General features: G+C 38.3%; 1 protein-coding gene across 1 annotated transcript in view; it reads left to right on the forward strand.

Moving 5' to 3' along the window:
- The window catches only part of LOC111150900 (formin 2), a 357894-nt gene that overhangs the window by 182588 nt on the left and 163225 nt on the right, over window positions 1-12081 (forward strand). Inside the window, 1 exon segment of the mRNA XM_022508586.1 lies at window positions 6342-6403. Within this exon segment, the coding sequence (XP_022364294.1) occupies window positions 6342-6403 (62 nt within the window).

Consider the following 12081-nt stretch of genomic DNA (forward strand, 5'->3'; position numbering starts at 1 on the left):
CAGATGGCCTCCACGGATCTGGTATGAATGCTCTGGTGTGTGGACTGGACCTGGAGACTCATGGTTAATTGTTGGAGATGATGGGATGTCACTGCTAAGATTAGCTCAGGAAGAGAAGGTGGCCTTACTTGCATGCCCATTGGGGCTCCTCTGAAGGAAGCCTGCTGTCTACTGTGAGCTTCCCTGTGGAGAGACATTTTTGTCAAGAAACTGAGGCTCAGGTACAGCCAACAGCCAGTGAGGAGCTGAAGCCTTCAGTCTGAGGAACCCAGTCCTGCCAGCAACCACGTGAGGTTGGGAATGGATCCCCCGGCAGAGCCTTCATAGAAGAAGGTCTCAGCCTTGGCCAACTCCGTGATTAAAGTCTTAAGAGAGACCTTAGGGAAAGGCACTGAGTTAAGCTGCACCTGGATTTCGGACCTGTGGGTAATGTTTGTTGATAATATGATAATTTATTTTAAGCCCTAAGCTTTAGTGTAATTTGCCATGCAGAAATGGATAACTAATATTCTTGGTAATAAACACCATGAGGTTTTCTACTTTTGGGGGGGTCTCTACCCTCACTTTAGCAGGTCATGTGAGAAGGAGGGATTAAGGCAAGAAACCACGGGGACTGAAGTAAGTGTTCAGGGCTGATGGAGGGAAGGAGCCATCAAAAGCCGCCTCAGGGCTGTTCCCCCTGGGGAGACCCAGATTAAACAAAACAAAACAAAACAAGAGTGGAGTAAGTGAAGCACTAACAGTGTTCTGTGGCTTAAAATAGTGCATTCGGTAAGAGTAATTATACTGAATGACACCAGTAACGTGAACTACGTCATCTGGCTACTCAAAATATATGAAACATTTCTGAATTTGGCTAACAGTATTTTGTGAACTTTTGTTTTTCATGAGTTTCCTTTAACACAACCTCTTAAAATATGGTCCTTTCCCTTTTATGCCCTTTTTTTGATCAGAAGTGCAGAGACTGGATTCTTGTTTTGCAGGAATTCAGACAGACGCGTTACGCTCTAGTCTGTGCGTGATTTAGCATCGTGGTGAGTTAGAATCAGCACCGTGTCCCGCATTGCCGGTGTCGAAGAAGGCAGTGCTAGTAGCAAAGAGGGAGTGTCCAGGGAATGTGATACAGGCCTATAACTCTCACCTGTTTGTGTACTTGTGCGTACAATGTCATGTGTGGAGCATACGATCATTTCACATCTCGGATCTAGAATTCTCTTTATGTAAAGCAATATCTTAAAATCAAAAGGAAATACATTTGTTTTCTGTTAGCAGAGTTCATTTGGATACATTTTTCCTATCTTAGGTTACACTGATTATTTGCGTTCTAAAATAGGCTCTTTTGCTCTTCATTCTGTAACATCGTGGTTTAACGAGAAATGCGTTGGGAATCAGCAAGTGTGTGCCAGAGGAATTCATGAATTAAAGAACTATTTATGGTCTTAACTTCTGATTATTGAAAGCAAATGTTTAATCCTGAACCTAATTTTAATCTAACACATTGCCAGCCCTGTCTCCAGTTTCTAACCAGTATGTTCACAGATAATACATGTTTTGAAATTAATTACACAAATTATTCCAAGGCTTCTTGAATTATCCTTCTTACTCTAAAGTTGCTTATTTTCTCCACATGATGAACATATGCTACAGACAAAAGTCATCATCTCACTTGATAAAAGTCTCAGAGAAGCTTAGATCAACCGTACACAGCCTGTTGGTAGAAAAACCAGAAAGGGTACCATGTTCTTCTACTTAATTATCACATCCTTGGCATTTTATAAAAGTTTAAGCTTAAAAATAAAACAAAAATGCTATCCATTTTGGTCTGGAGTGATTATTAACACACGGTCCTTTATAGGTTGTTTAAAGAGAGTGGTAAAAACCTCCATATGTTCTAATCCTGAAAAGTCTGTGTACTTTATAAATTAATGATCTCTTAACATGCAAAAGAGAATTTCTATTCAACATCTTCTTAGTCCTTACACTCTTCTACATAAAAACAGAACAGGTGCTTCTTGGCTAAATTCAAAGTAACAAATTCATATATATCTTATGGGGAAACCATGAAAACTGCTTGGTAGACCTGCAGGGGAGTGTCTGGGTAGGAAGTGTGATGAGTCCCAGACAATGATGGCGCTCCCAAAATTCTTACAGCAGAGAGGAAGAAATGAGTGTGAAGTAGTTGGTCTCTTATCTGAAGTATAATCCCATTAGCACCTAGTTGAATGTTAGAGAAAAAAAAGTAATCTGAAAGATTTATCACTGAGTATCCTTCCAAATTTGGGATTTATTTGTGTTCTGAAATCTGCGTCTTAACGCCTAACGGTTTAAACGCCAAGTGAAGGAGACAGAGTATGATGAACGATACCCTGTAGCGGTAAGCCAGGCTGCCATTCAGTTGTGATAGTTCATCGTTTAGGTGAGAGCACAGCCCTTAGTAGATACAGGTGGAATTTTTCTGTTTGGTTTATGAGGGCACAAAACACAAATTGGACAAAAAACAAAAAAGAAACTTTAAACTCGAGTTAGATAATAAAGCGTCTTAGCGCTAGAAGGGTTGAACTGTTGTGAAAACTTGAAGAGGGAAATATCATTAACCAACCACATGCTAGATCCTTTTACTTGCTCCTGCCTTTGGTCCCCACGAAACCCAAAATCTTGCCAGTATTTTCTTTGATTTCCTTTTCCCCTCACCTCATCCCCCTAAAGAAACTAGAACTTGTCAAGTAACTTACTTGAAGTGATGCGGCTGCGAAGAAAAATGGAAACCCAGTTAAGTTCGATTCCATGTTCTGTGTTCCTTCTCCATCAGTAAACCATCCCATAAAAAAATATTGCCTTATGCCCACAATAGCCAAACTATGGAAAGAACCTAGATGTCCATCAACAGATGAATGGATAAAGAAGATGTGGTATATATACACAATGGAATACTATGCAGCCATCAAAAGAAATGAAATCTTGCCATTTGCGACTACGTGGATGGAACTAGAGGGTATCATGCTTAGTGAAATAAGTCAGTTGGAGAAAGACAACTATCATATGATCTCCCTGATATGAGCAAATGGAGATGTAACGTGGGGGGTTGGGGGGTAGGAAAAGAATAATGAAACAAGATGAGATCAGGAGGGAGACAAACCATAAGAGACTCTTAATCTCACAAAACAAACTGAGGGCTGCTGGGGGGGTGGTCGGGAGAGGGTGGTGGGGTTATGGACATTGGGGAGGGTATGTGATATGGTGAGTGCTGTGAAGTGTGTAAACCTGGCGATTCACAGACCTGTACCCCTGGGGCTAATAATACATTATATGTTTACAAATAAATTAAAAAATTATTAATAAAAAAATAAAAATAAAAAGTATTGCCTTTTGGGGGGAAAGAGAAATTATCACCTTGAAATAATCTCTAAAAAAGGTATTTTCCTTTTGGTCACCTGGGTGGCTCAGTCGTTAAGCGTTTGCCTTTGGCTCAGGTCATGATCCCAGGGTCCTGGGATCGAGCCCCCTATCAGGCTACTCACTCAATGGGAAGCCTGCTTCTCCCTTTCCCACTCCCCCTGCTTGTGTTCCCTCTCCCACTGTGTCTCTCTCTGCCAAATAATAAAATCGTAAAAACAAAACAAAACATTTTCCTTTCAAGGAAGGTTGAAACTTGGCACATGTACTCAAGGAATTTGTGAGATGCTTTTTCCTTGAATTTTTTGCCACCTTAAGAAAATGTATTTCTATTTCTATTTCTGTGAATTCCTTAGCATGGCCGTACCTAGACATCGGATTGGAGTGGTCTCTGTACGTTCAGTCGACCTCAGGCTTTCAAGCCTGAGTCCTTAAGAACATCCACATCTAATTAGTTCCCGTTTCAAGTCAGTGTTTTTTGAGTAATGGTTAACCAGGTGGTAAGCTTGTAGAGTCCCTGAATGATAAGGCACTTGACATATTATTGCGTATCTGAGTGAATGCATTGTTTTATTTCCTTGATTTTAGAATTTTATCAGTTGAAACATGTAGATTTTAAGGGAGGGAGCACTAGAAGATACCACTAAATATTTAGTAAGATAGGAATTTTAGTCTAAGGCTCGATCTCTGAAGTGCTAAAACATGATTTTCAAATGGAGAGCATGCGGCGCCTCAGTAACTTTCACTGTTCCCAGATGACTTCTTTGGCCTTTATTTCCCATCTAGAATGTCTCTCATTCCATCCATTCACCCGCCAGTATCTAGTCTTCTCTAATTTTCAGCTACTCAAGCGTGACTATATTGTTCTCTTGAAACTGCGATTCCCATCAAATCGTGTTAGTGTCTCTCAAGTGTAAAGCCAAGTGAGAGAAAATTGTGTGGAAGAATAGTAACAGTATTTTTTTCCAAGGAGGTTTCCGTGTGGATGACTAAAAAGTGAGGTTTCATGGATTAGGAACTTTTGAGGTCTTGCTTAGGACCATATACCTACGATTAGGACCACGTGGCATTTATTAAGATGTTCTTTAGTTTCTGACATTGTGCGAGATAAACAGATGAGAAACCGCAGTATACGCACGAAGTTGCAGGTGGGGAACACTTGTAGGAATAGTGTGTTTTAAAAACGGTGGATAATGTCAGAGGACAATTGTATCTTTTATAAAGAGTTTTGACTTGAGGATGAATGATTTTTTTGTGTCTTTACCTTGTTCCGAGAATGAAATCTTAAACTAAGTTGACGACTTGCATTTCTTTCTTTGTTTTCCCATCAATCTTTTGCTGTATCGCCGGAGGAATGTAGAAATACTGGATTATTATCTAATGAATTTTCCAAAGTCAGAGATCTTTGGGCTCACTGCAAGATTTTCTTTAAGGCCTAGACAAAGTCCAAAGGGGTAATTCCACACATGAATTTGCTATCTTTATTTGGGTTTTATGCATTTTGTTACATTATAGGCATTTTACCTCCAGTGAAAATCCATTTATTAATCCCTTTTAATTAATTTCTGAAATATAGTCAGAAGTTAGTTGGGTTGGTTTTTCTGCTTGGAGTCCTTAAACAGATTGTGATATGTTTGCCTTATGTGGTCAAGGAGTGAAAACATTTGAATGAAAATCTTCATCAAATTCTTAGATTGATATTTGAGACGTAACTTGTTGGAAATGGGGAGAGTAAAATATTATTAGGGTGGAAGTATCATATTCTACTTACTGTGATATTTGTTGGTGAATCTGGGCTCTGTTCCCAGCTCCAAACAGAAATGCTACATTATGTTGTTTAGATGTCTCATCCGTCATACGCTTCAATTTCCCATTGTCCTTTTAAATTCCTTCTTGGTATTTTGCCAGAGTCAACTAGACTATGTCTCATGTACTTTAGGCTTTGAGAGAAAAGACAGTGTGAAATGCCTCAATTATCAAAATAAACCTAACCAATTTGTGATTATCTACTTCGTGATTTTTCTCCCAGAAATCTTTGATCCTATAGGACTTTCATTGGCTAGTTGGCACAAATCTGAACAGGGCAAATTCACATCATTTCCGGCTAATATAGATGTAGGTAATGCAGAATGTTTTTGATTAATTTGTGCCCAAACTGAATTACAAAACATACTTCAAAATCCAACATGCTTCTCAGGCTAAAAGTGCATTTAAGAACATATACCCAGTTTTTGAATATTCATCCCATTTTTTCCGTACATAAGCATGGGCAGTTTGTACGGGAGGAATGGATTTGGGGCGCCTGTGCGGCTCAGTCAGTTGAGCGTCCAACTTGATCTTGGCTTATTTCACAGTCGTGAGTTTGAGCTTCATGTTGAGTTCCACGCTGAGCGTGAAGCCTACTTAAAAAGTGGATTTTTAAGGGTGCCTCTGTGTTACTCTCAATACCATTGTCAATGCATTGTCCTTTGATCATAACCATGTAAAGAATTATAACAGAAAATGCATCTTTCATTTTTATATTAAGTCCTTCGTTTAGTGATTAAATGTAACTTTTGTCCTAAGTCTAAGAATGGGCAGATATAAGTATTTATCTCAAAAAATGAGATGTAGCAGTAACGGGAGTGATTAGCCCCTTTTTCTAGTGTTCAGCAAATTTTTCAAATTCATGCAGTTGGACCTTGAAAGATAGATAGACTCAGATTTTATCTTTGACCTTTGACTGGGTCATATTCATGGGATTTTGTATTTGAGGGACAGATGAAAGCTTTACACTTTACCCCTGCTGAAATTCCTCGGACACAGTCTTGGTAGTAGAGTTCAGTGAGTGTGTTGAAGGTAGAACACTATTCTGGAGATGATCACTGTTGTTCAAGATGGTCAGACACCTTTTTACAGCTGGCTTAAACGGCAATTTATATATTTTCTTTTGTATTTTTTTTCCACAGCTGTTGTGAACTTGGACAATTCTGTGGTTGATCTGGAGACCCTTCAAGCTCTCTATGAGAATGTGAGTAATAGAAGGAAATTTATGTGTGAGTATATAATACATATGCAATACTTGCCAGTATGTACATCTAGACTCATTGCCTTAATGTCCTTTAAGAAGAATTGATCTAGGTACACTGAATTTACTTAAGTATAAGTTAGGTAAAATACTTTCTAAGAAACCTACTGAACAAATGTGTGGTCTCATAATTTCAAAGATGGTGGTTCAGAGCACGCTGTGTGTGAGGTCATTCATAATCCCTCTTTTGACATATAATAGTCAATACTTAGGTAGAGGTTAATTTGAGCTGAGCACTGTTTAACTAACAGTGTGATCAGTGTTATTAGTTTAACTCTGATTAACTAACTCAGTTAATCTCCCCCGAAAACTCTAGATAGGTTCAATTATTATCTCCATTTTACATATGAGGAAGTTGAGGCATAGTAAGGTCAGGGGACTCCTTCAAAAATCACACAGCGAATGTGGTATGGCTGGGGTTTAATTCACTCTGGCTCCGTTTCTCTAAACTGAATAGCACTAATTCACATGGTAAGAATGTGATTACCTTATCAGGGCCTTTATAGTGCTTCTGATTATATTTAGGAGAAAGTCTCACTGTGGCCCTGTTTTGTAGCTGGTGTCTTTGAACTCTTGCGCTCGCTCTCTTTTTTTTTTTTTCCATTTTGTTTCTACTCTTGCCTGTGCTGTACCTGGTATTTAAGCCTCTGTTTGTTTAAGGGGCATGGCCTTGGTCCTTGACTTTTCAGCCCCAAGTCAAGGAACTTTCCGGCTCTGGAAAACACATAGTCAATAGGATACAGACTTCCTTCCCTGACTGCTCCCTTGGGAACATTGTATTCTTGTATACTTGTCACTCTTGAACTTGGTACTTTTAAAATACATGTATATGGGGTCTCCCCTATGAAGTTTAGACCTTTGTAGGAGAAGATCTTTCTTGTGGTGCCTCATATAGAATCTGTTGATCACGTGTAGAGTTGGTGCCTGGTCAGCCCGGTGAACACAGGGGTTCAGTTAGACGGACTCATTAATGGAGACTGAGACGGAGGTTTGATGGTTGATTATGTAGTTGTCAGTACATGATGGAAAACTGGAAAAAATAAATATGTATTTAATATATTAGTATATTAGTGTCCCAGTGAAGTAGGTGTTTAAAATATATCCATTTAGAGGTACAGAGAGTTTTCATTTCTCTTGAATCTTTGATATCAACTCTCCCCCAACCAGGAGAGCCCTATGGAAGAAATGAGGAAATACCAGGGAAAGTAATTTCTTCAACATATCATAATGATGTCTGGTGTTGATATATGGGTAACTGTTTTTCTTACTTGTACATATATACAAGTGCTTATGTATATACACAATTTATATGTGTGTGTATACATGTGTTTTGTATATTGTATGAAGACATGAATATCTTAATCTGGTATATCCATGTGTAGAAATATATACAGAAAAAAATACAGAAATGGGAGACAAGTGTATTTATGAGGGAAGTTTAATTTGTGGTGATTTAGAGTATTTTATTTGGCAGTTTTTATCCTTTTAGAACAAATTAATTTCATGAAATACAAATTTCTAGCTCTGAATAAACTAGATAGCTACCCAGAATTTGTGTCTAATTTCTTTTTTTTTTTTTTAAGATTTTATTTACTTATTTGACAGAGAGATCACAAGTAGGCAGAGAGGCAGGCAGAGAGAGAGAGAGGGAAGCAGGCTCCCTTCTGAGCAGAGAGCCCGATGTGGGGCTCGATCCCAAGACCCTGAGATCATGACCTGAGCCGAAGGCAGAGGCTTAACCCACTGAGCCACCCAGGCACCCCTGTGTCTAATTTCTTACCATCATTCTTGTGAAAGTTGAATGAGAATTAGCTGGAACTGGTTAAATTTGTGGTTTTCTTAATGACCCACAATTCTCAAAATATGGACATTTTAAACCCTCATTACCGTTTTCCAAGCGTCAGCCATATTCTTTCCATTTAGCAGGTTACAAAAGGGCAAAAAAAGTTGTGCGCCACGTAAATTAGAGTAAAACTGAACCTCTTCCTCAAGGGTCTCAGGGTTCTGCCAAGTAAAGCAGAATAAATACCTGTGTGTTTACAAGCAAACAAGAATTAATGGAGATTACTTTTTAGTTGTAAAACTCAGAATGATACTACTTTACTCACAATCATCATCTTAAAATTTGTTTTGGCTTTTGAGACAATCTCAAAGATGCCATAAAGTTGCAAGTTGCAGGTGTGGTACAAAGAACTTTTTTTTTTTTTCCATCCTTTGCAAATACATTACCAACATTAGGCCCCATTATCCCTGAATACTTTGGTGCATATTACCTACAAATAAGCATACCTTTAACCACAACGCAACCATTAGGGAATTGGCCTTGATAATATTAATATCATCTAATCCTCAGATCCCAGTCAAGTGTTGCCAGTTGTTGCAATAATGTCCTTTATATTTAGGACATCTTTGAAATCTTGTCATGCTTCCTGTTGTCCTTTCCTTGGACACTTGCCTCTTCTGTGCTTTATATAGCATTATGTATGCGTACATCTTATCTTTCAACTGAACAATCAACTCCTTATTAGTAGGATTTTTATATTCCATGTTTAGCATACTGGTTTGTATATAATATTCATAATAATTACTAATTAAAGAGTGAGCTGTTTTTGTTCTTGGTATGATTTTATAATTGAGGGAGGTGAAAATTGTTTATATCACCGTATTTGATGTTGTATTTTTTGAAAAGATCAATGTAAATGTGGTGATTTCAGAAATATTTTTTCAAAGATTCAGAATTATTGTGTAAATAGTTAACCATTATTAATCCAGAAATATTTCATTAGATTATGTATGATTTTTCAAATAATGGTTTGAATTAAAATAGTAATGTTCGGTCATAGGGCAAACTGAGCATGTTTGTTTTCTTTGCATTGATGATGTAATTTTGGAGATTACTACCTCAAGAGCCCCTTGTTGCTGGAGAAATCTTGCCTTTTCTTAGGTTATTTTGAGTCTTTTGAGTGTCTGTCCAGTGGGCTGACAAGAAGCTTGGGCTTTCTCTTCTCAGTGGATATTAAACAATACGTACTTCAGTGAACCCAAGATGAACCCAAGACCATAGCGCCAGTTACAGTTTATTTTTTAGTGCACAGTGCAGATAATTTTTTCTATGTTTTTTAGTTGCTGATTGCCTGTATGTTTACACATGACTGATAAAAATAAGGCAGCATGCTGTATGAATGCCGGTCTCTGGTATACCTTGGTGGGAGTCCTTCCTACTTCCTACAGATTCCTCCCAAACTTTTCAACAGTATCATAGCCAGATTCAAATGTGCCAGTCTCATTCAGCATGACATGATATAAACATGCTTTTAATACTCTGTCCCCCCTCTCCTACTCCAAATCACATAAGGGCTTACCTGAAGTTGTAGTTCTAACTACATGGAACCAGTGTACTGTTCCCTAGGGGACTGGGATTCTACCTATTTTCATCTACAGAAAGGGGCAGCCCAGCAACCCATCTAGATTTAATAGAAGTTTTATATCTTCTTGATGATATTTCATGCTGTGGAATGAATGGATGGATGGACGGACGGACTCTTTGTAACAGAAGCTCAGCACAGTAAAATATTCAGGCTACTTATCACTCCAGCTCCCTTCCCTTGCTCACTCCCAGCTTCCTAACTCACCGAAACATGGAGATCAAGTCATCTGATTAATATGAACCAACTTTTCTTCCTTTGTCACTACCACCTTCTCTATCTAAAAAAAATTCTTGGAGCGCCTGGGTGGCTTAGTGGGTTAAAGCCTCTGCCTTTGGCTCAGGTCGTGATCTCGTGGCCCTGGGATTGAGTCCCACATTGGGCTCTCTGTTCAGCAGGGAGCCTGCTTCCCCCTCTCTCTCTGCCTGGCACTCTGTCTACTTGTGATCTCTCTCTCTCTGTCAAATGAATAAATAAAATCTTTAAAAAATAAAAAAAAAAATTCTAGGACTACCTTTGTGTCTTCTCCTGTTCCAACGGGGGAGCTGTTCTCATTCTGTACTTGTTTCTGTCCCTAGCTCTCTTTTTTCAGAGCAGCTCAGAGGTCCCTCAAATCTATCAATCAATCATCTACCTATCTATTTAAGATTTTATTATTTATTTGACAGAGAGAAAGATAGTGAAATTAGGAACACAAGCAGGGGGAGTGGGAGAGGGAAAGCAGGCTTCTGCCCAAGCAGGGAGCCCGATGTGGGGCTTGATCCCAGGACTCTGGGATCATGACCTGAGCCAAAGGCAGACGCTTAATGACTGAGCCACCCAGGTGCCCCAGATGTCCCTCAAATTAAAAAAAAAAAAAAAAAGAGAGAGATAGAGAAGGAAAGATAATGAAGTGCAACCACAGATGGGCTCTGAAAACACGTCATCAACAGGGAAAGCATCTCTGAAGAAGGGACATTTGGAGTGAAAGTGGAAGTCACCCAAGAAGGAAATGAAATTGTTCTAAGCAGAGAGAACAGTGTATGCAAAGATTTGGAAGCAGAAAAGAGGAGTTAGCCCACTGGCAAGAAGAAAGTATGTGTGCGTAAATAGATCTGGAAGGAATGGGGGGGAGGAGAGATGTGGCGGTAGGCAGTGGCTAGGTTTAGCTAGGGGTTTTAGGATATTTTAAGAGAATTGTGGAATTAAAAATTTTTCCCTTTAATTCTGTCAATTTTTGCATCCTGTATTTGGACACTTTCTAATTAGGCCTGTACACATTTAGATGTATCTTTCTGTATTAATCAGTATGAAATTCTTCCCTCTGCTAATACTTAGTCTTGAAGTTTAAGTGATACTTAGATGGCCATTCTGCCATTCTGATACTTCCTGTTTACATGGGTTTTCTTGTTTTGTGTACTTCCAACTTACCTGTGTCTTTATGTTGGAATTACTTATGTTAGAATGTCTTATAGGTAGTACATATTTTGGTCTTGTTTTTTTTATCCACTCTGATACAGTCTTTTCCTTATTGGAACATTTAAATTGTTAACATTTAATATAATAATAGTTATGGTTGGATTTAAGTCTATAATTTTTTGTTTTTCCCTCAACTGTTGTCCTCTGTCCTGTGTGTGTGTGTGTGTGTGTGTGTGTGAGTGTGTTTATTTTTAACTTCTTGCTCTCGGAATTACAAAATACATCCCTAAACTTTGACATCCTACTTACCTGGAGTAATATTATAAAATGTAGAAACCTCAATGATATCATGTAGGGTTTTTTATTGTCTCTCCTTTATTGTCATATGAATAACACTTACTAGGTATATACAACTCCATGAGACACTGGTGTAATTTTTGCTTTAAATGGTAATATACATTTAAGGGACTTAAATGTAATCTTTCATATTTACTCTCATTTTCTACATTTCTGAAACTCTCCCTTTGTTCTTTTTTTCTTCTTGGTGGGAAGAACATTTAACCTGAATCCTAACAGATTGCAACAGATTGTTAGGTGTACAATATACGATTGTTATCTATGGAAACAATGTTGCACAGCACAATTCTAGAATTTTTTTTGTTTTGCATAAATGAAATTTTATGTATGTTGATTGGGAACTCCCCATTTTCCACTGCCCTCAGTCCTTGGCAACCACCGTTCTATTATTTTCTTCTTTGATACCTCATGTAATTGGTGTCCTACAGTATTTGATCTTCA

Source organism: Enhydra lutris, unplaced genomic scaffold (assembly GCF_002288905.1).
Source record: "Enhydra lutris kenyoni isolate GAN:26980312 unplaced genomic scaffold, ASM228890v2 scaffoldscaffold24, whole genome shotgun sequence".
Taxonomy (NCBI): Eukaryota; Metazoa; Chordata; class Mammalia; order Carnivora; family Mustelidae; genus Enhydra; species Enhydra lutris.